At 56.0% G+C, this 27,165-nt stretch overlaps 1 protein-coding gene across 1 annotated transcript in view; it reads right to left on the bottom strand.

Moving 5' to 3' along the window:
- SRCAP (Snf2 related CREBBP activator protein) overlaps positions 1-27,165 on the bottom strand; it is a 90,950-nt gene continuing 63,785 nt past the window's right edge. Inside the window, exons 30-41 of the mRNA XM_077789550.1 lie at positions 26,489-26,703; positions 20,194-20,387; positions 17,523-17,692; positions 14,162-14,358; positions 11,248-11,362; positions 9,303-9,340; positions 9,188-9,263; positions 4,339-4,518; positions 3,074-3,157; positions 1,054-2,088; positions 562-786; positions 1-69 (exon numbers count right to left, since the gene is read on the bottom strand). Of these exons, the coding sequence (XP_077645676.1) occupies positions 1-69; positions 562-786; positions 1,054-2,088; positions 3,074-3,157; positions 4,339-4,518; positions 9,188-9,263; positions 9,303-9,340; positions 11,248-11,362; positions 14,162-14,358; positions 17,523-17,692; positions 20,194-20,387; positions 26,489-26,703 (2,598 nt within the window). The remainder of the gene's footprint in view (positions 70-561; positions 787-1,053; positions 2,089-3,073; positions 3,158-4,338; positions 4,519-9,187; positions 9,264-9,302; positions 9,341-11,247; positions 11,363-14,161; positions 14,359-17,522; positions 17,693-20,193; positions 20,388-26,488; positions 26,704-27,165) is intronic.

Raw genomic sequence — 27,165 nt, forward strand, 5'->3', positions numbered from 1 at the left:
TCAGCCATCTTGTTTCACCCCCACTTTTGGCCATTTTGTTTCACCCCCACTGGCGGCCATTTTGTATCCCTTTCCGGTCAGCCATTTTGTGTCACCCCCACTGTCGGCCATTTTGTTTCACCCCACTGTCAGCCATTTTGTCTCACCCCCACCGTCAGCCATTTTGTCTCACCCCCACCATCAGCCATTTTACATCACCCCACCGCCGGCCATCTTGCCCCTCCCCCACCACCACCCACCCCCGTCTCTCCCCCCCTTGCCGCCATCTTGCCGCGCCCCTCACGTCCTCCCCTTCCTCCCCCTCCCCCCCGCCCCCGCCCCACCGGGGGGGTCCGGGGGGGCCGCCCCTCCCCCTCCCTGCGCGGGGGGGGCGGCGCAGCGCCGGGGGGGCTGCGTCCGGCGGGGCGGGGCCGCGGGGGGACCCCGCCCCCTTTTCCTCCCCCTCCGGTGGGCGGGGCCTCCGCCGGCCCCTCCCCCCCCGGTCCTGCGCCGCTTGGCCGGGCGCGGGGGGAGGGGCTCCTTCCGCTTGGCCCCGCCCCCTCCGCCCGAAGCCACGCCCACCCGGCCGCCATCTTGCCGGGGGCGCCGCCGCGGCTCCCGCTGCAGCGGCGGGGCCAGGGGGGCGCCGGGGCGGGCGCGGGTGGACCGCGGCATGGCCGCCGCTGCCGGGGAGGGGCCGGGCGACCCCTCCCCGTCCCCTCCCCCGCCCTCGCGCTCCGGCGACGCCATCTTGGGCGGCCGCCCCCGCCGCCGTTTCCGCGGCGGCGCCGCCGCCGCTTTGGGGTCCTCGCGGCGGGGGCGGCGCCGGCGGGCGCCAAGATGGCGGCGGCGGCGCCTCCGCGCCCCGCCCCCCGCGGGGAGGGGGCGGGGCTTGGGGGGGCGGCCGCGGCGGCGCTTCGGGGGCGGAGGGGCGGGCGAGGAGGAGGATGATGAGGAGGAGGAAGACGCCGACGAGGCCGACGAGGGGGAGGACGGCGGGGAAACTGAGGCAGGCGGCGGGGCGGGGCGCGGGCGGGCGCGGCGGCGGGGCGGGGCGTGGCCGGGGGGCGGGGCCTCCAGCACGGTGACCAACCGGCCGGGCAGGGCCCGCAGCACCTTGGCGGCCGGGCCGGCGCGCCCGCCCTGCCGGATCTCCAGGTCGGCGCTGCGCCGGCGCCGCGGCCCCGGGGGCGGGGCGCGGGGGGGCTCCTCGGGCCCCGCCCCCTCCGCCGGTGACGTCACTTCCGCCTCCGGTGACGTCACTTCCTGCCCTGACGCCGCCGCGTGATGTTCCGGCGCCGCCGCGGGCGGCGACGGAGTGGGCGTGGCCTCGGCGGGCGGCGATGACGTCACGCTGGGCGGCTCGGGCTCTGATGATGTCATCGGTGACGTCAGCGATGACGTCACAACCCGCGGGCGCCGGCCGGGCCGCTGGGGGGAGGGGCGGGGCGGGGCCCGCGGGCGCCGCGCCTTCCTTGGCCCCGCCCCCTTTTCCAGATCGGGCTCCGCCCCTTCCGGGCTGGCCACGCCCACTTCCGGTGAGGCCGCGCCCATTTCTGGGGTGGCCACGCCCCTTTCTGAGGAGGCCACGCCCATTTCCGATGAAACCACGCCCATTTCTGGGGTGGCCACGCCCCTTTCTGACGAGGCCACGCCCCCTTTGCAGGCAGCGACGGGCTCAGGGGTGGCCACGCCCACTTTGGAGGAGGCCACGCCCCTTTCTGAGCCGACCACGCCCCCTTTGGAGGAGGCCACGCCCCTTTCTGAGCCGACCACGCCCCCTTTGGAGGAGACCACGCCCCTTTCTGAGCTGGCCACGCCCCCTATGTTGGCCACGCCCCCTTTAGGATTGGCCGCGCCCCTTTCGGAGGAGGCCACGCCCCTCTCCGACGAGGCCACGCCCCCTTTGGGTGGAGCCACGCCCCTCTCCGAGCTGGCCACGCCCCCTTTGGGTTGAGCCACGCCCCTTTCCGACGAGGCCACGCCCCCTTCGGGCTCCGCCCCCTCCTCGGGCTCCTCCCCCAGGGGGGCGGGGCCGGGGCGGGGCCGGGCCCGAGCCCCGCCCCCCTTGGCCTGGCCAATGTCCTTGCGGGCGGCCTCCAGCTGCTCCTGCGGAGACCCCAGACCCAAATTGGGACCCCGAATCCCGAATTGGGACCCCCCAAAACCCCCCAGAGACCCCAGACCCAAATCGGGACCCCCAAAATCCCAAAATGAGACCCCAGACCCAAATTGGGACCCCGAATCACAAATGGGACCTCCAAAATCCCACCCTGAGACCCCAGACCCAAATTGGGACCCCAAAATCCCAAATTGGGACCCCACAAAACCCCCAGACCCAATTCAGGACCCCCAAAATCCCACCCTGAGACCCCAGACCCAAATTGGCACCTCGAAATCCCAAAAGGGACCCCCCAAAACCCCCAGACCCAATTCAGGACCCCCAAAACCCCCCCAAGACCCCAGACCCAAATTGGGACCCCAAATCCCAAATTGAGACCCCCCAAAACCTCCCAGAGACCCCAGACCCAAATTGGGACCCCGAATACCAAATTGGGACCCCAAAATCCCAACTGGGACCCCCATAAACCCCCCCAGAGACCCCAGACTCAATTCAGGATTCCCAAAATCCCACCCTGAGACCCCAGACCCAAATTGGGACCCCGAATCCCCAATTGGGACCCCCCAAAACCCCCCAGGGACCCCAGACCCAAATTGGGACCCCGAATCACAAATGGGACCTCCAAAATCCCACCCTGAGACCCCAGACCCAAATTGGGACCCCGAATCCCGAATTGGGACCCCCAAAACCCCCAGACCCAATTCAGGACCCCCAAAACCCAAACTGGGACCCCAGACCCAATTCAGGAACCCCCAGACCCAATTCGGGAACCCCCAAACCCACCCTGAGACCCCCCAAAACCCACCCCGAGACCCCAGACCCAATTCGGGGACCCCCAAAAACCCAACTGGGACCCCCCCAAAACCCACCCTGAGACCCCAGACCCAATTTGGGACCCCCCAAATCCACCCTGAGACCCCCCCCAAACCCTCCTGAGACCCCAGACCCAATTTGGGACCCCCCCCCCCAAACCTCAGCCTGCTTCAGCTCCTCCCGGCTGACGTCCTCCAGCGAGGCCTCCAGGAAGTTCATGGCGTAGCGCTCGATGGGGGTCAGCTGCAATTTGGGGAGGGGTCAGCAGCCCCCCAAAAAACATCCCCGGACCCCCGGGGAGCCCCCCAAAAAAATCCCGGCTCAAATGGACCCCCAGAAGCCCCCCAAAATATTCCCCAAATTAAAGGAACATGGGGAAAAGTGGGACACCCTCAAATTTGGGGAGGGGGAAAATGGGACCCCCCCAAATTTGGGGAGGGGTCAGCATCCTCCCAAAAAACATCCCCGGATCGCCGGGGAGCCCCCCAAAAAAATCCCGGCTCAAATGGACCCCCAGAAGCCCCCCAAAAAAATCCCCAAATTAAAGGAACATGGGGAAAAGTGGGACACCCCCACATTTGGGGCCCCCAAATTGCCCCAAAAATCCCCCCAAGACACCCCAAAATCATTCGGGACACCCCAAAATCTCCCAAAATCCCCCCCGAAATTGCCCTAAAATCATCCTAAACCACCCAAAAACCATCCCAAGACCCCCCAAATTCTCCCCAAATTGCCCCCAAATCACCCCAAGACGCCCCAAAATCACCCCAAGACACCCCAAAATCTCCCCTAAAACACCCCAAAATCATCCCAAATCACCCCAAAATCCCCTCAAATTCCCTGAAAATCCCCCCAAATTGCCCGAAAATCACCTCAAGACACCCCAAAATCCCCTAAAATTGCCCCAAAATCACCCCAAATTGCCCCAAAATCATCCCAAAACATCCCAAATTCTCCCCAAAATTGCCCCAAAATCATCCCAAGACACCCCAAAATCTCCCCTAAAACACCCCAAAATCATCCCAAATCACCCCAAATTCTCCCCAAATTGCCCCAAAATCACCTCAAGACACCCCAAATTCTCCCCAAAATTGCCCCCAAATCACCCCAAGACACCCCAAAATCTCCCCTAAAACACCCCGAAATCATCCCAAGACCCCCCAAATTCTCCCCAAATTGCCCCAAAATCACCTCAAGACACCCCAAAATCACCCCAAGACCCCCCAAAATCCCCTCAAATTGCCCGAAAATCCCCCCAAATTGCCCCAAAATCCCCTCAAAACACCCCAAAATCCCCTCAAATTGCCCCAAAATCCCCCCAAATTGCTCCAAAATCACCCCAAAACACCCCCAAAAAACCCCAAAAATCTCCCTAAATTGCCCCGAAACGCCCCAAAATCCCCCCAAAATTGCCCCAAAATCACCTGCTCCACCAGGGCGGCGATCTCCTGCTCGGCCTTGCTCAGCTCCTCCTCGGGGCCCTCGGCGCCGGCGCCGTCCTCGGGGCTCAGCGACTCGCTGAACTCGGCCAGCGCCGCCACGCGCTCGGCCTGCGCCTGCGACGCCGCCCGGATGTCCTCGGGGTCCTCGGCCCCGCACAGCGCCTGGGGACATTCGGGGGGTTGGGGACATTTGGGGACATTCGGGGCGTTGGGGACATTGGGGACATTTGGGGGTTGGGGACGTTGGGGACATTGGGGACGTTCGGGACATTTGGGTCATGAAGGCCAAGGAGGACACGGAGAACATTGGGGACATTTGGGGAGGTTGGAGACATTGGGGAAGTTGGGGCAATGGGGACATTTGGGGTGTTGGGGACATTGGGGACATGGAGGACATTGGAGACATTGTGGTCATGAAGGCCATGAAGGACATGGAGAACATTGGGGACATTTGGGGAGGTTGGAGACATTGGAGACACTGAGGACATTGGAGGTGTTGGGGACATTGGGGACATTTGGGGTGTTGGGGACACTGAGGACACTGAGGACATTGGGGACATTGGGGACATTGGGGACACGGGGCCAGCGCCGCCACGCGCTCGGCCTGCGCCTGCGACGCCGCCCGGATGTCCTCGGGGTCCTCGGCCCCGCACAGCGCCTGGGGACATTCGGGGGGTTGAGGACATTTGGGACATTTGGGACATTGAGGACATTGGGGACATTGGGGACGTTCAGGACATTTGGGTCATGAAGGCCATGGAGGACACGGAGAACATTGGGGACATTTGGGGAGGTTGGAGACATTGGGGACACTGAGGACATTGGGGAAGTTGGGGACATTTGGGACATTGAGGACATTGGGGACATTGGGGACGTTCAGGACATTTGGGTCACGAAGGCCATGGAGGACACGGAGAACATTGGGGACACCTGGGGAGGTTGGAGACACTGGGGACATTGGGGACACTGAGGACATTGGGGACATTGGGGACAATTGGGGCAATGAGGACATTGGGGACATTGAGAACATCGGGGACATTTGGGATATTGGGGACATTGAGAACATTGGGGACATTTGGGGCAATGGGGACGTTCAGGACATTTGGGTCATGAAGGCCATGGAGGACACGGAGAACATTGGGGACATTTGGGGACATCTGAGGAGGTTGGAGACATTGAGGACATTGGAGGTGTTGGGGACATTGGGGACATTTGGGGCAATGAGGACATTGGGGACATTGTGGTCATGAAGGCCATGGAGGACATGAAGAACATTGGGGACATTTGGGGTGTTGGGGACACTGACGACATTGGGGACATTTGAGGACATTCAGGACATTTGGGTCATGAAGGCCATGGAGGACATGAAGAACATTGGGGACATTTGGGGAGGTTGGAGGCATTGGGGAAGTTGGGGCAATGGGGACATTTGGGGTGTTGGGGACACTGGGGGCATTGAGGACATTGGGGACATTGGGTTCATGAAGGCCATGGAGGACACGGAGAACATTGGGGACATTTGGGGAGGTTGGAGACACTGGAGACACTGAGGACATTGGAGGTGTTGGAGTCATTGGGGACATTGGGGGGACTGAGGACATTGAGGGGACACTGAGGACATTGAGGACATTGAGGACATTGGGGACGTTCGGGACATTTGGGTCATGAAGGCCATGAAGGACATGAAGAACATTGGGAACATTTGGGGAGGTTGGAGACATTGAGGACATTGGAGGTGTTGGGGACATTGGGGACATTGAGGACATTGGGGACATTGAGAACATCGGGGACATTTGGGATATTGGGGACATTGAGGACATTGGGGACATTTGGGGCAATGGGGACGTTCAGGACATTTGGGTCATGAAGGCCATGGAGGACACGGAGAACATTGGGGACATTTGGGGACATCTGAGGAGGTTGGAGACATTGAGGACATTGGAGGTGTTGGGGACATTGGGGACATTTGGGGCAATGAGGACATTGGGGACATTGTGGTCATGAAGGCCATGGAGGACATGAAGAACATTGGGGACATTTGGGGTGTTGGGGACACTGACGACATTGGGGACATTTGAGGACATTCAGGACATTTGGGTCATGAAGGCCATGGAGGACATGAAGAACATTGGGGACATTTGGGGAGGTTGGAGGCATTGGGGAAGTTGGGGCAATGGGGACATTTGGGGTGTTGGGGACACTGGGGGCATTGAGGACATTGGGGACATTGGGTTCATGAAGGCCATGGAGGACACGGAGAACATTGGGGACATTTGGGGAGGTTGGAGACACTGGAGACACTGAGGACATTGGAGGTGTTGGAGTCATTGGGGACATTGGGGGGACTGAGGACATTGAGGGGACACTGAGGACATTGAGGACATTGAGGACATTGGGGACGTTCGGGACATTTGGGTCATGAAGGCCATGAAGGACATGAAGAACATTGGGAACATTTGGGGAGGTTGGAGACATTGAGGACATTGGAGGTGTTGGGGACATTGGGGACATTGAGGACATTGGGGACATTGAGAACATCGGGGACATTTGGGATATTGGGGACATTGAGGACATTGGGGACATTTGGGGCAATGGGGACGTTCAGGACATTTGGGTCATGAAGGCCATGGAGGACACGGAGAACATTGGGGACATTTGGGGACATCTGAGGAGGTTGGAGACATTGAGGACATTGGAGGTGTTAGGGACATTGGGGACATTTGGGGACATTGTGGTCATGAAGGCCATGGAGGACATGAAGAACATTGGGGACATTTGGGGAGGTTGGAGACATTGAGGACATTGGGGACACTGAGGACATTGGGGACATGGAGGATGTTGGGGACATTGGGGACATTGTGGTCATGAAGGTCATGGAGGACATGGAGAACATTGGGGACATTTGGGGCATGGAGGACATTGGGGACATTTGGGTCATGAAGGCCATGGAGGACATGGAGAACATTGGGGACATTTGGGGAGGTTGGAGACACTGGAGACACTGAGGACATTGGAGGTGTTGGGGACATTGGGTTGTTGGGGACACTGAGGACATTGAGGACATTGGGGACATTGGGGACAGGGGGCCAGCGCTGCCACGCGCTCGGCCTGCGCCTGCGACGCCGCCCGGATGTCCTCGGGGTCCTCGGCCCCACACAGCGCCTGGGGACATTCGGGGGGTTGGGGATGTTGGGGGCAATGGGGACGTTCAGGACATTTGGGTCATGAAGGCCATGGAGGACACAGAGAACATTGGGGACATGAGGGGAGGTTGGAGACATTGAGGACATTGGAGGTGTTGGGGACATTGGGGACATTTGGGGACATTAGGGCAATGGGGACATTGGGGACATTGTGGTCATGAAGGCCATAGAGGACATGGAGAACATTGGGGACATTGGGGACATTTGGGGCAATGGGACGTTGGGGACATTGGGGATGTTGTGGTCATGAAGGACATGAAGAACATTGGCGACATTTGGGGAGGTTGGAGACATTGAGGACATTGGAGGTGTTGGGGACATTGGGGACACTTGGGGCAATGGGGACATTGGGGTCATGAAGGCCATGGAGGACATGGAGAACATTGGGAACATTTGGGGAGGTTGAGTTCATTTGGGGTGTTGGGGACATTGGGGACATTGTGGTCATGGAGGACATGGAAAGTGTTGGACATCTGGAGACACTGAGGACTTTGGTGGCAATGGGGACATTGAGGACATTCAGGGGGTTGGGGACATTGTGGCCATTGGAGAAATTTGGGGACATGGAGGCCATCAAGGATTTTGGAGATATTGGCGCCATTTTGGGACATTGGTGCCATTGGGACCTTGGGGACATCAAGGCCATTGTGGCCATTGGGGACATTTGGGGACATGGAGGCCATCAAGGATTTTGGAGAGATTGGCGCCATTTTGGGACATTGGTGCCATTGGGACCTTGGGGACATCGAGGCCATTGGGGGCCATCAAGACCATTTGTGGCGATCAGTGCCATTGTGGCCATTGTGGCCATTGGGGACATTTGAGGCCATTTAGGGCCATCAAGACCATTCGTGGTCATTTGTGGCCATCAAGATCATTTGTGGACATGGAGGCCATCAAGGATTTTGGAGATATTGGCGCCATTTTGGGACACTGGGGCCATTGGGGACATTTGGGGCCATCAAGACCATTTGGGGACATGGAGGCCATCAAGGACATGGAGACCATCAAGGACATGGAGGACATCAAGGACATGGAGGCCATCAAGGACTTGGTGCCCATCAAGGACATGGAGACCATCAAGGACATGGAGGACATCAAGGACATGGAGGCCATCAAGGACTTGGTGCCCATCAAGGACATGGAGACCATCAAGGACATGGAGACCATCAAGGACATGGAGACCATCAAGGACTTGGTGGCCATCAAGGACATGGAGACCATCGAGGATTTGGTGGCCATCAAGGACATGGAGGCCATCAAGGACTTGGTGGCCATCAAGGACATGGAGACCATCGAGGACATGGAGACCATCGAGGACATGGAGACCATCAAGGACATGGAGGACATCAAGGATTTGGTGCCATCAAGGACATGGAGACCATCAAGGACTTGGTGGCCATCAAGGACATGGTGGCCATCAAGGACATGGAGACCATCAAGGACATGGAGGCCATCAAGGACTTGGTGGCCATCAAGGACTTGGTGGCCATCAAGGACATGGAGGCCATCAAGGACTTTGAGGACATCGGGGCCATTTGTGGCCATCGGTGCCATCTTGGGGGACATTTGTGACCCTTTGGGGACCTTGGGGACACTGCCCCAGGTGTGCCCCAGGTGTGCCTCACCTGCTCCAGGATGTGCGTCCTGCGGGTGGCCGCCGGGTCCTCGTCGTCCTCGTTGGGGACGTCCCTGTCCCCGTTCCTGTCCCCGCTTTTGTCCCGGTCCCCGTCGGGGTCGCGCTCCTCGGGCGCCATGTCGAACAGCTCGCGGATGGTTTGCTGAGGGTGGGGGGAGAGACGCACCTGGGCACACCTGGGCACACCTGGGCACACCTGGGGACACCTGGGCACACCTGGGGGCACCTGAGATACACCTGGGGGCACCTGAGATACACCTGGGCACACCTGGGCGCACCTGGGGACACCTGGGAACACCTGGGGACACCTGGGCACACCTGGGGACACCTGGGGACACCTGGGCACACCTGGGAACACCTGGAAGGACACCTGGGCACACCTGGGGACACCTGGGAACACCTGGGCACACCTGGGAACACCTGGGGACACCTGGGCACACCTGGGGACACCTGGGGACACCTGGGCACACCTGGGAACACCTGGAAGGACACCTGGGCACACCTGGGGACACCTAAGATACACCTGGGGGCACCTGAGATACACCTGGGGGCACCTGGGGACACCTGAGATATACCTGGGGGCATCTGAGATACACCTGGGCACACCTGGGGGGGTGAAAACACACCTGGGGGGCAGCTAGGGGAGTAAAACATACCTGGGCACACCTGAGACACACCTGGGCACACCTGGGGATACCTGGGCACACCTGGGAGGGCACCTGAGCACACCTGGGCACACCTGGGCGCTCACCTGGGGGCACTTGGGGACAGCTGGGACACACATGGGGACACCTGGGAATAGCTGGGAGCTCACCTGGGGGCACCTGGGGGTACCTGGGGACACCTGGGAGCAACTGGGGACACCTGGGGACACCCAGGATAGACCTGGGCACACCTGGGGACACCTGAGGACACCTGGGGGCACCTGGGGGTACCTGAGGACACCTGGGGGCACCTGGGGACACCTGAGGACACCTGGGGGCACCTGGAGGCAGCTGAGATACACCTGGGGGCACCTGAGACACACCTGGGAGAGCACCTGGGGCACCTGGGCACACCTAAGATAGACCTCGGGGCATCTGGGCGCACCTGGGCACACCTGGGAGAGCACCTGGGGGCACCTGGGCACACCTGGGGGCACCCATGAGATCACCTGGGGGCACCTGAGATAGACCTGGGGACAGCTGGGGGCACCTGGGCACACCTGGGACCTCACCTGTGACCCCCAAACCTCACCTGGACACAAGCAGAACCCACCTGGACACACCTGTGACCCCCCCCAAACCCCACCTGGGACCCCCAAACCTCACCTGGGACCCCCAAACCTCACCTGTGACCTCACCTGGGACCCCCAAACCTCACCTGGGAGCCAAAAAACCCCACCTGGGACCCCCAAACCTCACCTGTGACCTCACCTGGGACCCCCAAACCCCACCTGGGACCTCACCTGTGACCCCCAAACCTCACCTGGACACAAGCAGAACCCACCTGGACACACCTGTGACCCCCCCAAAACTCACCTGGGACCCCCAAACCTCACCTGGACACAACCAGAACCCACCTGGACACACCTGGGACCCCCAAGTCCCACCTGGAACCCCCAAACCTCACCTGGGACCCCCCAAACCTCACCTGGGACCCCCAAACCTTACCTGGGAGCCAAAAAACCCCACCTGGGACCCCCAAACCCCACCTGTGACCCCCCAAACCTCACCTGGGACCCCCAAACCTCACCTGGGACCCCCCAAACCCCACCTGTGACCCCCCAAACCTCACCTGGGACCCCCAAACCTCACCTGTGACCCCCAAACCCCACCTGTGACCCCCCAAACCTCACCTGGGACCCTCAAACCCCACCTGGGACCCCCAAACCTCACCTGGGACCTCACCTGGGACCCCCAAACCCCACCTGTGACCCCCAAACCTCACCTGGGACCCCCCAAACCTCACCTGTGACCCCCCCAAACCCCACCTGTGACCCCACCTGTGTCCCCCCCAACCCCCCGGGCCCGGCCAGGTGCGCCGCCGCGCTCACCTGGCGGCGCTCACCTGTTTGAAGTAGGCGGTGGTGAAGTTGCCGCCCTCGATGGCCATGTCCCCCAGGAGGCGCTTCTGGTTGGCCTTCTTGAGGATGTTCTCCTCCACCGTGCGCTCGCTGATCAGCCTGGGACAGGTGGGACAGGTGAGATATGGACAGGTGAGATATGGACAGGTGAGACAGGTGAGATATGGACAGGTGAGACAGGTGAGACAGGTGAGACATGGACAGGTGAGACATGGACAGGTGAGACATGGACAGGTGAGTCCCAGGTGTTCTCCTCCACCGTGCGCTCGCTGATCAGCCTGGGACAGGTGGGACAGGTGAGATATGGACAGGTGAGACAGGTGAGACAGGTGGGACAGGTGCGACAGGTGAGACATGGACAGGTGAGACATGGACAGGTGAGATATGGACAGGAGATACAGGTGAGACATGGACAGGTGAGATATGGATAGGTGAGACATGGACAGGTGAGATATGGATAGGTGAGACATGGACAGGTGAGATATGGATAGGTGAGACATGGACAGGTGAGACATGGACAGGTGAGCACACAGGTGTTCTCCTCCACCGTGCGCTCGCTGATCAGCCTGGGACAGGTGGGACAGGTGAGACAGGTGGGACAGGTGAGACAGGTGAGACAGGTGGGACAGGTGAGATATGGACAGGTGAGATATGGACAGGTGAGCCTCAGATGTTCTCCTCCACCGTGCGCTCGCTGATCAACCTGGGACAGGTGAGACAGGTGAGACAGGTGAGACAGGTGAGATATGGACAGGTGAGACAGGTGAGACAGGTGAGACAGGTGAGATATGGACAGGTGAGATAGGGACAGGTGAGATATGGACAGGTGAGACAGGTGAGATATGGACAGGAGATACAGGTGGGATCGAGATGTTCTCCTCCACCGTGCTCTCGCTGATCAGCCTGGGACAGGTGCGACAGGTGAGACATGGACAGGTGAGACATGGACAGGTGAGACATGGACAGGAGATACAGGTGAGACATGGACAGGTGAGCCCACAGATGTTCTCCTCCACCGTGCGCTCGCTGATCAGCCTGGGACAGGTGGGACAGGTGAGACAGGTGAGATATGGACAGGTGAGATATGGACAGGTGCTCCAGGAGCTCCAGGTGAGCTCCTGACCCCCAAACACCTGCCCAGGTGAGCTCCAGGTGAGCTCCAGGTGAGCTCCGGGTGCTCCAGGTGATCTCCAGGTTCTCCAGGTGAGCTCCAGGTGAGCTCCTAACCCCCAAACACCTCCCCAGGTGAGCTCCAGGTGCTCCAGATGAGCTCCAGGTGAGCTCCGGGTGCTCCAGGTGAGCTCCAGGAGCTCCAGGTGAGCTCCAGATGAGCTCCAGGTGCTCCAGATGAGCTCCAGGTGCTCCAGGTGAGCTCCAGGTGAGCTCCTGACCCCCAAACACCTGCCCAGCTGAACTCCAGGTGATCTCCAGGTTCTCCAGGTGAGCTCCTAACCCCCGAACACCTGCCCAGGTGAGCTCCAGGTGAGCTCCAGGTGCTCCAGGTGCTCCAGGTGAGCTCCAGGTGAGCTCCTGACCCCCGAACACCTGCCCAGGTGAGCTCCAGGTGAGCTCCAGGTTCTCCAGGTGATCTCCTGACCCGCAAACACCTGCCCAGGTGAGCTCCGGGTGCTCCAGGTGAGCTCCAGGTGCTCCAGGTGAGCTCCAGGTGAGCTCCTGACCCCCAAACACCTCCCCAGGTGATCTCCAGGTGCTCCAGGTGAGCTCCAGGTTATCTCCTAACCCCCAAACACCTGCCCAGGTGAGCTCCAGGAGCTCCAGGTTCTCCAGGTGAGCTCCTGACCCCCAAACACCTGCCCAGGTGATCTCCAGGAGCTCCAGGTGAGCTCCAGGTGCTCCAGGTGAGCTCCAGGTGAGCTCCTGACCCCCAAACACCTCCCCAGGTGAGCTCCAGGTGATCTCCAGGTGAGCTCCAGGTGCTCCAGGTGAGCTCCAGGTGAGCTCCTAACCCCCAAACACCTGCCCAGGTGATCTCCAGGTGCTCCAGGTGATCTCCAGGTTCTCCAGGTGGTCTCCTGACCCCCAAACACCTCCCCAGGTGATCTCCAGGAGCTCCAGGTGAGCTCCAGGTGAGCTCCAGGTGAGCTCCAGGTGAGCTCCAGGTGATCTCCAGGAGCTCCAGGTGATCTCCAGCTTCTCCAGGTGAGCTCCTAACCCCCAAACACCTGCCCAGGTGAGCTCCAGATGAGCTCCAGGTGCTCCAGATGAGCTCCAGGTGATCTCCAGGTTCTCCAGGTGATCTCCTGACCCCCAAACACCTGCCCAGGTGATCTCCAGGTTCTCCAGGTTATCTCCTAACCTCCAAACACCTGCCCAGGTGAGCTCCAGGTGATCTCCAGCTTCTCCAGGTGAGCTCCTAACCCCCAAACACCTGCCCAGGTGAGCTCCAGATGAGCTCCAGGTGCTCCAGATGAGCTCCAGGTGCTCCAGGAGCTCCAGGTGATCTCCTGACCCCCAAACACCTGCCCAGGTGATCTCCAGGTTCACCAGGTGATCTCCTAACCCCCAAACACCTCCCCAGGTGATCTCCAGGAGCTCCAGGTGATCTCCTGACCCCCAAACACCTCCCCAGGTGATCTCCAGGTTCTCCAGGTGAGCTCCTAACCCCCGAACACCTGCCCAGGTGAGCTCCAGGTGAGCTCCAGGTTCTCCAGGTGAGCTCCTGACCTCCAAACACCTGCCCAGGTGATCTCCAGGAGCTCCAGGTGATCTCCAGGAGCTCCAGGTGAGCTCCTAACCCCCAAACACCTGCCCAGGTGAGCTCCAGGTGAGCTCCAGGTGCTCCAGGTGAGCTCCAGGTGATCTCCAGGATCTCCAGGTGATCTCCTGACCCCCACACACCTGCCCAGGCACCCCCCGGGCACCCCCAGGTGCGCGCACCTGTAGATGTGCACGTCGCGGGTCTGGCCGATGCGGTGGCACCTGTCCTGGGCCTGGGCGTCCATGGTGGGGTTCCAGTCGGAGTCGTAGAAGACGACGGTGTCGGCGCCCGCCAGGTTGACGCCGACGCCGCCCGAGCGCGTCGAGAGGATGAAGCAGAAGATCCGCTTGTCGGCGTTGAAGCGCTCCATCAGCGCCTGGGGGGGACACGCAGGTGAGACACACCTGGGCACAGGTGAGACGCACCTGGGCACACCTGAGACACACCTGGGCACACCTGAGATACCCCTGAGATGGCTGGGACACACCTGGGACACACCTGAGGGACACCTGAGGGACACCTGAGATAGCTGGGACACATCTGAGACACACCTGAGATACCTGAGACACACCTGGGACACACCTGGGCACACCTGAGACACACCTGAGATGGCTGGGACACACCTGAGACACACCTGGGGCACATCTGAGATACCTGAGACACATCTGAGATACCTGAGACACACCTGAGATACCTGGGGGACACCTGAGACACACCTGAGATGGCTGGGACACACCTGGGACACACCTGAGGGACACCTGAGATACCTGAGGGACACCTGAGATACACCTGAGACAGCTGGGACACACCTGAGGGACACCTGAGATACCTGAGGGACACCTGAGATAGCTGGGACACACCTGAGACACCTGAGATACCTGAGACACCTGAGACACACCTGAGGGACACCTGAGACACACCTGAGACACACCTGAGATAGCTGGGACACACCTGAGGGACACCTGGGACACATCTGAGATACCTGAGACACACCTGAGATAGCTGGGACACATCTGAGACACACCTGAGATACCTGAGACACACCTGGGACACACCTGGGCACAGGTGAGACGCACCTGGGCACACCTGAGATACACCTGAGATACCTGAGGGATACCTGAGATAGCTGGGACACACCTGAGACACACCTGGGCACACCTGAGATACCCCTGAGATAGCTGGGACACACCTGGGACACACCTGGGACACAGGTGAGACGCACCTGGGCACACCTGAGGGACACCTGAGACACCTGAGGGACACCTGAGGGACACCTGGCACAGAAGATCCGCTTGTCGGCGTTGAAGCGCTCCATCAGCGCCTGGGGGGGACACGCAGGTGAGACACACCTGGGACACACCTGGGACACAGGTGAGACGCACCTGGGCACACCTGAGATAGCTGGGACACACCTGGGACACACCTGAGGGACACCTGAGATACCTGAGACACACCTGAGACACACCTGAGCACACCTGAGATAGCTGGGACACACCTGAGATAGCTGGGACACACCTGAGCACACCTGAGATAGCTGGGACACACCTGAGATAGCTGGGACACACCTGGGACACACCTGAGACACACCTGAGATAGCTGGGACACACCTGGGCACACCTGAGATACACCTGAGATAGCTGGGACACACCTGAGACACACCTGAGATACCTGAGGGACACCTGAGACACACATGAGAAACACCTGAGGGACACCTGAGATACCTGAGACACACCTGAGATACCTGAGGGACACCTGGGGCACACCTGAGATACCTGAGGGACACCTGGGGCACACCTGAGACACACCTGAGATAGCTGGGACACACCTGAGCACACCTGAGGGACACCTGAGATACCTGAGGGACACCTGAGCACACCTGAGGGACACCTGAGACACCTGAGGGACACCTGGCACAGAAGATCCGCTTGTCGGTATTGAAGCGCTCCATCAGCGCCTGGGGGGGACACGCAGGTGAGACACACCTGGGACACACCTGGGACACAGGTGAGACGCACCTGGGCACACCTGAGATAGCTGAGGGACACCTGAGATAGCTAGGACACACCTGGGACACACCTGAGGGACACCTGAGGGACACCTGAGATAGCTGGGACACATCTGAGACACACCTGAGATACCTGAGACACACCTGGGACACACCTGGGCACAGGTGAGACGCACCTGGGCACACCTGAGATACACCTGAGATAGCTGGGACACACCTGAGACACACCTGGGGCACATCTGAGATACCTGAGACACATCTGAGATACCTGAGACACACCTGAGATACCTGGGGGACACCTGAGACACACCTGAGATGGCTGGGACACACCTGAGGGACACCTGAGATACCTGAGACACACCAGATATAGCTGGGACACACCTGAGACACACCTGAGACACACCTGAGATACCTGAGGGACACCTGAGACACACCTGAGACACACCTGAGATACCTGGAGAACACCTGGGACACACCTGAGAAACACCTGAGGGACACCTGAGATACCTGAGACACACCTGGGACACACCTGAGATAGGTGGGGCACACCTGAGATACCTGAGGGACACCTGGGACACACCTGAGATACCTGGGACACATCTGGGGCACACCTGAGACAGGTGGGGCACACCTGGAGCACACCTGGGACACCTGGGGCACACTGGAGATGCATGTCTCATGTCTGTAACCCAGCCCAGGTGTGCCCAGGTGTGTCTAACCCTCCCCAGGTGTGTCCCAGGTGTGTCCAACCCCTCCCCAGGTGTGCCCAGGTGTGCTCAGGTGTATCTCAGGTGTGTCCAACCCCTCCTCACGTGTGTTCAGGTGTGCCCAGGTGTCTCTAGCCCATCCCCAGGTGTGTCTAACCCTGCCCAGGTGTGCCCAGGTGTGTCCCAGCCCTATCCAACCCCTCCCCAGGTGTGTCCAACCCCTCCCCAGGTGTGTCCAACCCCTCCCCAGGTGTGCCCAGGTGTGTCCAGCCCCTCCCCAGGTGTCCCCAGGTGTGTCCAGGTGTGTCCAGCCCCTCCCCAGGTGTGCCCAGGTGTCTCCCAGCCCTATCCAACTCCTCCCCAGGTGTCTCCAACTCCTCCCCAGGTGTATCTCAGGTGTCTCCAACCCCTCCCCAGGTGTGTCCAACCCCTCCCCAGGTGTGCCCAGGTGTGCTCAGGTGTATCTCAGGTGTGTCCAACCCCTCCCCAGGTGTGTCCAACCCCTCCCCAGGTGTGTCCAGGTGTGTCCCAGCCCTATCCAACCCCTCCCCAGGTGTGTCCAACCCCTCCCCAGCTGTGCCCAGGTGTGCCCAGGTGTGTCCAACCCTTCCCCAGGTGTGTCCAACCCCTCCCCAGGTGTGCCCAGGTGTGCTCACGTGTATCTCAGGTGTCTCCAACCCCTCCCCAGGTGTGCCCAGGTGTCTCCCAGCCCTATCCAACCCCTCCCCAGGTGTCCCCACCCCCTCCCCAGGTGTGTCCAGGTGTCTCCAACCCCTCCCCAGGTGTCCCCACCCCCTCCCCAGGTGTGCCCAGGTGTGTCCCCCTCACCTGGCGCTGCTCGACGCGGGTGGAGCCGTCCAGGCGCAGGTAGATGTGGCCGTGGAAGGTGAGGAAGCGCTCGAGCACGTCCAGCATCCGCGTCATCTGCGTGAAGATCAGCACGCGGTGCCCGCCCGCCCGCAGCCGCCGCAGCAGCGCGTCCAGCGCCTGCAGCTTACCTGCGCACAGGTGAGGGACAGGTGAGGCGAGGGAAGCGAAAAAAATCCCGAAAAAATGGCAAAAAAACCCGAGATTTTAGGGCAAAAATTGAATAGATTGGGGTCATTTCTCTGCAAAGGTCCTGGAGGGTTCACCTGGGACAGGTGAGATAAAGGTGACACAGGTGGGACAGGTGAGACAGGGGAGGGACAGGTGAGGGACAGGGGAGGGACAGGTGAGGCAAGGAAATCCTGAAAAAATGGCAAAAAACCCCAAAATTTTATCCCAAAAATGGAATAAATTGGGGATAATTCACTGCAAAGCTCCTGGAGGGTTCACCTGGGACAGGTGAGACAGGTGAGATAAAGGTGACACAGGTGAGACAGGTGAGGGACAGGGGAGGGACAGGTGAGGGACAGGTGAGATAAAGGTGGAACAGGTGAGGGACAGGTGAGGCAAAGAAATCCTGAAAAAATGGCAAAAAACCCCAAAATTTTATCCCAAAAATGGAATAGATTGGGGTCATTTCACTGCAAAGCTCCTGGAGGGTTCACCTGGGACAGGTGAGACAGGGGAGATAAAGGTGACACAGGTGAGACAGGTGAGGGACAGGTGAGATAAAGGTGAGGGACAGGGGAGGGACAGGTGAGACAGGTGAGGAAGGGAAATCCCGAAAAAATGGCAAAAAACCCCAAAATTTTAGCCCAAAAATGGAATAGATTGGGGTCATTTCACTGCAAACTGCCCCAATCCCCAAATGTCCCCATTGCCACCAAAGTCCCCAAATGTCCCAAATGTCCCCAATGTCCCCAAAGTCCTCAGTGTCCTCAATGTCCCCAACCTCCCCAAATGTCCCCAAAGTCCTCAGTGTCCCCAGTGTCCCCAATGTCCCCAAATGTCCCCAATGTCCCCAACACCTCCAATGTCCTCAATGTCCCCAGATGTCCAACACTTTCCAGGTCCTCCATGACCACAATGTCCCCAATGCCCTCAGTGTCCCAAATCCCCCCAATGTCCCCAAATGTCCCCAATGTCCCCAGTGTCCCCAATGTCCAAAATGTCCCCAATGTCCTCAGTGTCCCCAACACTTTGCAGGTCCTCCATGACCACATTGTCCCCAATGTCCCCATGTCCCCGTTGCCCCAAATGTCCCCGATGTCCTTAATGTCCTCAATGCCCCCAATGTCCCCAATGTCCCCAGTGTCCCCGTGTCCCCAAATGTCCCCAGTGCCCCATGTCCCCAATGTCCCCAATGTCCTCAAATGTCCCCAATGTTCTCAGTGTCCCCAATGTCCCCAACCTCACCAAATGTCCCCGATGTCCCCAATGCCCCCAGTGTCCCAGATGTCCCCCAAATGTCCCCAATGTCCCAGATGTCCCCAACCTCCCCCAATCTCCCCAATGTCCCCGATGTCCCCATGTCCCCGATGTCCTCAATGTCCCAGATGTCCCCATTGCCCCCAATGCCTTCAATGCCCCCAATGTCCCCAATCCCCCAAATGTCCCAAATGTCCCCAATGTCCCAATGTCCCCAACCTCCCCAAATGTCCCCAGTGTCCCCAGTGTCCCCAATGTCCCAATGTCCCCAAATGTCCCAGATGTGCCCAAATGTTCCCAATGTCCCCAATGTCCCCGATGTCCTCAGTGTCCCCAACACTTTCCAGGTCCTCCATGACCACAATGTCCCCAATGTCCCCAATCCCCCAAATGTCCCCAATGTCCCCAACGTCCCCAATGTCCCCAACGTCCCCATGTCCCCAATGTCCCCAACGTCCCCATGTCCCCAATGTCCCCATGTCCCCAATGTCCCCAACGTCCCAATGTCCCCAATGTCCCCAATGTCCCCAATGTCCCAATGTCCCCAACGTCCCCATGTCCCCAATGTCCCCAATGTCCCAATGTCCCCAACGTCCCCATGTCCCCAATGTCCCCATGTCCCCAATGTCCCCAATGTCCCTCTGTCCCCAATGTCCCCAATGTCCCCAATCCCCCAAATGTCCCAGATGTCCCAAATGTCCCCAATGTCCCAGTGTCCCCAATGTCCCAGTGTCCCCAATGTCCCCAATGTCCCCAATGTCCCCAAATGTCCCCAATGTCCCCAATGTCCCCGTACCACAATCGTACTGCACCAGCCGGGGGTCGGGGAACTGCGTGTGCAGCCCGGGGCCGGGCAGTGCCCCCATGTCCCCAATGTCCCAAATGTCCCAATGTCCCCAGTGTCCCCAATCCCCCAGTGTCCCCAATGTCCCAGATGTGCCCAAATGTTCCCAATATCCCCAATGTGCCCAATGTCCCCATTGCCCCAAATGTCCCCAATGTCCCAATGTCCCCAATGTCCCCAATGTCCCCAATGTCCCCATGTCCCCAACATCCCCAATGTCCCCAACGTCCCCATGTCCCCAATGTCCCCAAATGTCCCTGATGTACCCAATGTCCCCAGTGCCCCCATGTCCCCAATCCCCCAAATGTCCCCAATCCCCCAAATGTCCCCAATGTCCCCAATGTCCCCGTGTCCCCGTACCGCAGTCATACTGCACCAGCCGGGGGTCGGGGAACTGCGTGTGCAGCCCGGGGCCGGGCAGTGCCCCCCGTGCCCGCAGCTCCTCGCGCAGCCGCTGCTCCAGCCGCTGCCGCTGCCGCTGCGCCCAGGGCGGGGGGCGGCCGCTGTGCAGGGACACCCCCCGCGAGGCCACCGCCGGCACGGCCACCTGGAACCTGTGGGACATGGGGACGGGGTGGTGGCACCTCGGGGACATCGCTAACGGGGGTCCTGGTCACCCTTATGGAGTGTTTGTGTCATTAAAATTGGGATTTTCCACCCTAAAGTCACTTGGAGTGGATTTGGAAACGCTGAAATTGGGGGTGGCACCTTGGGGACGCCTTGGGGACACGGGGACACCCCAGATTTGGGATTTGGGGACATGGGGACGGGGTGGTGGCACCTCGGGGACATCGCTAAGGGGGATCCTGGCCACCCTTATGGGGCATTTGTCCCGTTAAAATCTGAATTTTCTACACTAAAGTGACTTGGAGTGGATTTGGGGATATTGGGGACACCCTTGGGGACACTGGAATTGCCACCTGGAACCTGCGGGGACACGGGCATGGGGTGGTGGCACCTCGGGGACATCGATAAGGGAGGTCCTGGACACCCTTATGGGGCGTTTGTGTCATTAAAATCGGGATTTTCCACCCTAAAGTGACTTGGAGTGGATTTGGGGACATTGGGACACCCCTGGGGACACTGGGACACCCCTGGGGACACTGGGACACCCCGAATTTGGGACTTGGGGACATGGGGACAGGGTGGTGGCACCTCGGGGACATCACTAAGGAGGGTCCTGGTCACCCTTATGGGGCATTTGTCCCGTTAAAATCTGAATTTTCCACCCTGAAGTCACTTGGAGTGGAGTTGGGGACATTGGGACACCCTTGGGGACACTGGGACACCCCTGGGGACACTGGAATTGCCACCAGGAACCTGCGGGGACACGGGCACGGGGTGGTGGCACCTTGGGGACATCGCTAAGGGAGGTCCTGGACACCCTTATGGGGCGTTTGTCACGTAAAAATCTGAATTTTCCACCCTAAAGTGACTTGGAGTGGATTTGGGGACACTGGGACACCCCTGGGGACACTGGGACACCCCTGGGGACACTGGAATTGCCACCAGGAACCTGTGGGACACGGGGACGGGGTGGTGGCACCTCGGGGACATCGCTAAGGGGGGGCCTGGTCACCCTTATGGGGTGTTTGTGTCATTAAAATCGGGATTTTCCACCTTTAAGTGACTTGGAGTGGCACTTGGGGGCATTGGGGACTCCCCAAAATGTGATGGGACACCTTGGGGACACTGGAACCTGTGGGGACATGGGGACGGGGTGGTGGCACCTCGGGGACATCGCTAAGGGGGGTCCTGGACACCCTTATGGGGCGTTTGTCCCGTTAAAATCTGAATTTTCCACCCTAAAGTGACTTGGAGTGGAGTTGGGGATATTGGGACACCCCTGGGGACATTGGGACACCCTTGGGGACACGGGGACACCCCAAATTTGGGATCTGGGGACACGGGGACGGGGTGGTGGCACCTTGGGGACATCGCTAAGGGGGGTCCTGGTCACCCTTATGGGGCATTTGTCACGTTAAAATCTGAATTTTCTACACTAAAGTGACTTGGAGTGGAGTTGGGGACATTGGGACACCCTTGGGGACACTGGGACACCCCAAATTTGGGATTTGGGGACATGGGGACGGGGTGGTGGCACCTCGGGGACATCGCTAAGGGGGGTCCTGGACCCCAATTTTGGGGGATTTGTGACGTTAAATTTGGAATTTTCTACCCTAAAGTCACTTGGAGTGGATTTGGGGACACCGGGACACCCCAAAATTGGGATTTGGGGACTTGGGGACACCATGGGGACACTTTGGGGACACCCCAAAATTGGGATTTGGGGACTTGGGGACACTTTGGGGACACTTTGGGGGCATTGGGACACCCAAAATTGGGATTTGGGGACAAGAAATGGGGGTGGCACTTTGGGGACACCCTGGGGACACTTTGGGGACACTGGGACACCCCAAAAATGGGATTGGGGGACTTGGGGACACCTTGGGGACACTTTGGGGACACCCCAAAATTGGGATTTGGGGACACGGAAATGGGGGGTGGCACCTTGGGGGCACCTTGGGGACACCCTTGGGGACATTGGGACACCCCAAAATTGGGATTTGGGGACTTGGGGACACCCTGGGGACACTTTGGGGACACTTTGGGGACACCAGGACCCCCCACGGGGACATGGAACAGCCCAAAGCTCCTGGACCCCCCCAAAGTCACTTGGACTCTTCCATGGGGACCAAAAACACCCAAAAACACCCAAAAAACACCGAAAAGCACCCCAAAAACGCCCAAAAACCCCAAAAAACACCCAAAACCCCAAAAAAACGACCAAAAAATGCCCCAAAAACCCCAAAAAACGCCCAAAAAACGCCCAAAAACCCCAAAAAACACCCAAAAAACCCAAAAAACACCCAAAAACCCCCCAAAAACCCCCAAAAAACGCCCAAAAAACGCCCCAAAAATGCCCAAAAAACCCCAAAAAACACCCAAAAAACGCCTAAAAAATGCCCAAAAAACGCCCAAAAAACGCCCAAAAAACCCCAAAAAACACCCAAAAAACCCCAAAAAACGCCCAAAAAACGCCTAAAAACACCCAAAAAACACCCAAAAAATGCCCAAAAAACCCCAAAAAACACCCAAAAAACGCCCAAAAAACACTCAAAAAACGCCCAAAAAACGCCAAAAAAACACCCAAAAAACGCCCCAAAAAACACCCAAAAAATGCCCGAAAAACGCCCAAAAAACCCCAAAAAACGCCCTAAAAAACACCCAAAAAACGCCCAAAAAACGCCCAAAAAACCCCAAAAAACACCCAAAAAACGCCCAAAAAACACTCAAAAAACGCCCAAAAAACGCCCAAAAAACGCCAAAAAAAGCCCCAAAAAACACCCAAAAATTGCCCGAAAAACGCCCAAAAAACGCCCAAAAAACACCCAAAAACCCCCAAAAAACGCCTAAAAAACGCCCAAAAACCACCCAAAAAACGCCCAAAAAACGCCCAAAAAACGCCCAAAAAACGCCCCAAAAAACACCCAAAAAACCCCAAAAAACACCCAAAAAATGCCCAAAAATCCCCAAAAAACACTCAAAAAATGCCCAAAAAACGCCCCAAAATCCACAAATTTTCCACCCATGAGGGAGTTTTGAAATCTGCCCAAAAGCTCTCCAAAAAAATGAGAAAAAATCGTTGAAAAATTGGGAAAAAAATGGTTAAAAAAAAATCACCAAAAATTCAGGAATTTCCCCCAAAAATGTCCAATATTTTTGGGAGTGTGGAGAAATCGTCCTGAGGTGAAAATGGTGAAAAAAAGCACCAAAAATGTATAAAAAAATCCAAAAATTAAAAAAAAAATCACTAAAAATGCCCAAAAAATTCAAAAATTTAAAAAAAAAAAATCACAAAAAATGCCAAAAAAATTCCAAAAAATAAATTTAAAAAAAATCCTAAAATTTGTTAAAAAACCCCCAAAAATTCCCATTTTTACCTCTGCAGAATTTTTATTCTGACTCACAAGCAGCCCAAAAAAATCCCGAAAAATTCCGAAATAACCACAAAAAATAAATAAATATTGAGAAAAAAAAATCTTAAAAATCTGTTAAAAAATCCCAAAAATTTCCCAAAATTCCCCAAAAAATCCCCAAAATTCCCCAAATTTTTACCAATCTAAGAACTCCATCCTGACCCATATAATCACTAAAAAAAATCAATAAAAATCCCAAAAAATCACAAAAAAATCCCCAAAAATCCCAAAAAATTCCCAAATTTTTGCCAATCTAAGAATTCCATCGTGACCCTAAAACCTGCCTGAAAATCATGAAAAATTCGTGAAAAATCCCAAAAATCGCTAAAAATTCCCAAAAATCACCTAAAAATTCCCCAAAAAATCCCAAAAAATTCCCCAAAATTCCCAAAATTTTGGCAATCTAAGAAATCCATCCTGACCCTAAAACCTGCCTAAAAATCGCTAAAATTCAGAAAAAAATCGTAAAAAATCCAAAAAAAATCCCCAAAAATCCCCAAAAAATCCCTAAAAATCCCCAAAAAATTCCCAAATTTTTACCAATCGAAGAACTCCATCCTGACCCAAAAATCACTAAAAAAATCCTCAAAAAATCCCTAAAAAACCCCCAAAAAACCCCAAAAAAATCAGAAAAAATCCCCTAAAAAACCCAAAAAATTCCCAAAAAATTCCCCAAAAAATTCCCAAAAAATCCCCAAAAATCCCCAAAAATCCCAAAAATCCCCAAAAATCCCCAAAATTTTGGCAATCTAAGAATTCCATCCTGACCCTAAAACCCGCCTAAAAAATCGCTAAAAATTCTGAATAAAGGCCAAAAAATCACTAAAAATTCAGAAAAATTTGTAAAAAATCCCTAAAAATCCCCAAAAATTCCCAAATTTTTACCAATCTAAGAACTCCATCCTGACCCTAAAACCTGCCTAAAAATCGCTAAAATTCAGAAAAAATCGTAAAAAATCCCCAAAAAAATCCTAAAAAATTCCTAAAAATCCCCAAAAAATTCCCAAATTTTTACCAATCGAAGAACTCCATCCTGACCTAAAAAATCCCAAAAAATCATCAAAAAATCCCAAAAAATCACTAAAAAATCATCAAAAAATCCCCCAAAAATCCCCAAAAATTCCCAAAAAATTCCCAAATATTTACCAATCTAAGAACTCCATCCTGACCCTAAAACCTGCCAGAAAATCATGAAAAATTCGTGAAAAATCCCAAAAAATCACTAAAAATTCAGAAAAAATTGTAAAAAATCCCAAAAAAACCCCAAAAAAATCCCCAAAAAATCCCTAAAAATTCCTGAAAAATTCCCAAATTTTTACCAATCGAAGAACTCCATCCTGACCCAAAAATCACTAAAAAAATCAGCAAAAATCCGAAAAAATCACCAAAAAACCCCAAAAAATCCCCCAAAATCAGCAAAAAATCACTAAAAAATCCCCAAAATCAGCAAAAAATCCCTAAAACTCCCCCAAAAAACCCCCAAAAATTCCCAAAAAATTCCCCAAAAATTCCCAAAATTTTGGCAATCTAAGAATTCCATCCTGACCCTAAAACCTGCCTAAAAACCGCTAAAATTCAGAAAAAATAGTAAAAAAATCACTAAAAAATCCCCAAAAAATTCCTAAAAATTCCCAAAAAATTCCTAAAAATTCCCAACTATTTACCAATCGAAGAACTCCATCCCGACCTAAAAAATCCAAAAAAATCATCAAAAAATCCCAAAAAATCACTAAAAAATCATCAAAAAATCCCCAAAAAATCCCCAAAAAATTCCTAAACATCCCCAAAAAATTCCCAAATTTTTACCAATCTAAGAACTCCATCCTGACCCTAAAACCTGCCTAAAAACTCATGAAAAATTCGTGAAAAATCCCAAAAAATCACTAAAAATTCAGAAAAAATCGTAAAAAATCACAAAAAAATCACTAAAAAATCCCTAAAAATTCCTAAAAATTTCCTAAAAATTCCCAACTATTTACCAATCGAAGAACTCCATCCTGACCTAAAAAACCACTAAAAAAATCCTCAAAAAATCCCTAAAAAATCCCCAAAAACCCCAAAAAACCCCAAAAAACCCCCAAAAAATCCCCAAAAAAACCCCAAAAAAATTCCCAAAAAACTTCCCAAAAAAATTCCCAAAAAATTCCCAACGCGTTCCCGAGCAATCCCAGGTGTGCTGACCTGTCGAGCAGGGGCTGCAGCTGCTGCTGGCGCTGCGGCGGGCACAGCACGGCGCGCTCCAGGGAGGGCCCCGAAAACCCCCAAAAAAACCCCCAAAAAATCCCCAAAAATTCCCAAAAAATCCCCAAAAAATCACCAAAAATTCTCAAATTTTTACCAATCTAAGAATTCCATCCTGACCCTAAAACCTGCCTAAAAATCGCTAAAATTCGGAAAAATATCGTAAAAAATCCCCAAAAAATCCTAAAAAATCCCCAAAAATCCCCAAAAAATCCCTAAAAATCCCCAAAAAATTCCCAAATTTTTACCAATCGAAGAACTCCATCCTGACCCAAAAATCACTAAAAAAATCCTCAAAAAACCCCAAAAAATCCCCAAAAAACCCCAAAAAATCCCCAAAAAATCAGAAAAAATCCCCAAAAAATCCCCTAAAAATTCCCAAAAAATTCCCAAAAATTCCCAACGCGTTCCCGACCAATCCCAGGTGTGCTGACCTGTCGAGCAGGGGCTGCAGCTGCTGCTGGCGCTGCGGCGGGCGCAGCACGGCGCGCTCCAGGGCGCCCCCCGGCGGCGGCGGCGGCGGCAGCGTCAGGAACCCCAAAACCTCGCGGCCGTAGACGGGGCTGAGCCCGCAGCGCAGCTCGTTCAGCCGCAGGAGCCGCTCCAGCCGCTCCGCCCGGCCCCGCGAGCGCCGCGATTCCAGGGATTCCTGCGGGGGGAAAAATCGGGAATGTCAGGGGAAAAAACCCGGAGAGAATCGGAGTTGGGATGGGGAAAATATACCCAAAAATTGGAATTAAAAATCCCAAAAATTGACACTAAAATAGAGAAAAATGATCCCAAATTCTGAGAAACTTCAGGGATTCCTGCGGGGGGAAAAATCGGGAATGTCAGGGGAGAAAACCCGGAGAGAATCGGAGTTGAAACGGGGGAGATACGGGAAAAAATCGCAATTAAAAACCTAAAAATCTGCACTAAAATAAAGAAAAATGATCCCAAATTCTGAGAAATTCCTGGGATTTCTGTGGAGAAAAAATCGGGAATGTGAGGGGAAAAAACCCGGAGAGAATCGGAGTTGGGATGGGGAAGATACGCCCAAAAATTGGAATTAAAAACCTAAAAATCTGCACTGAAATACCCCAAATTTATCCCAAATTCTGAGAAATTTCAG

This window comes from Lonchura striata, chromosome 35 (genome assembly GCF_046129695.1).
Source record: "Lonchura striata isolate bLonStr1 chromosome 35, bLonStr1.mat, whole genome shotgun sequence".
NCBI lineage: Eukaryota > Metazoa > Chordata > Aves > Passeriformes > Estrildidae > Lonchura > Lonchura striata.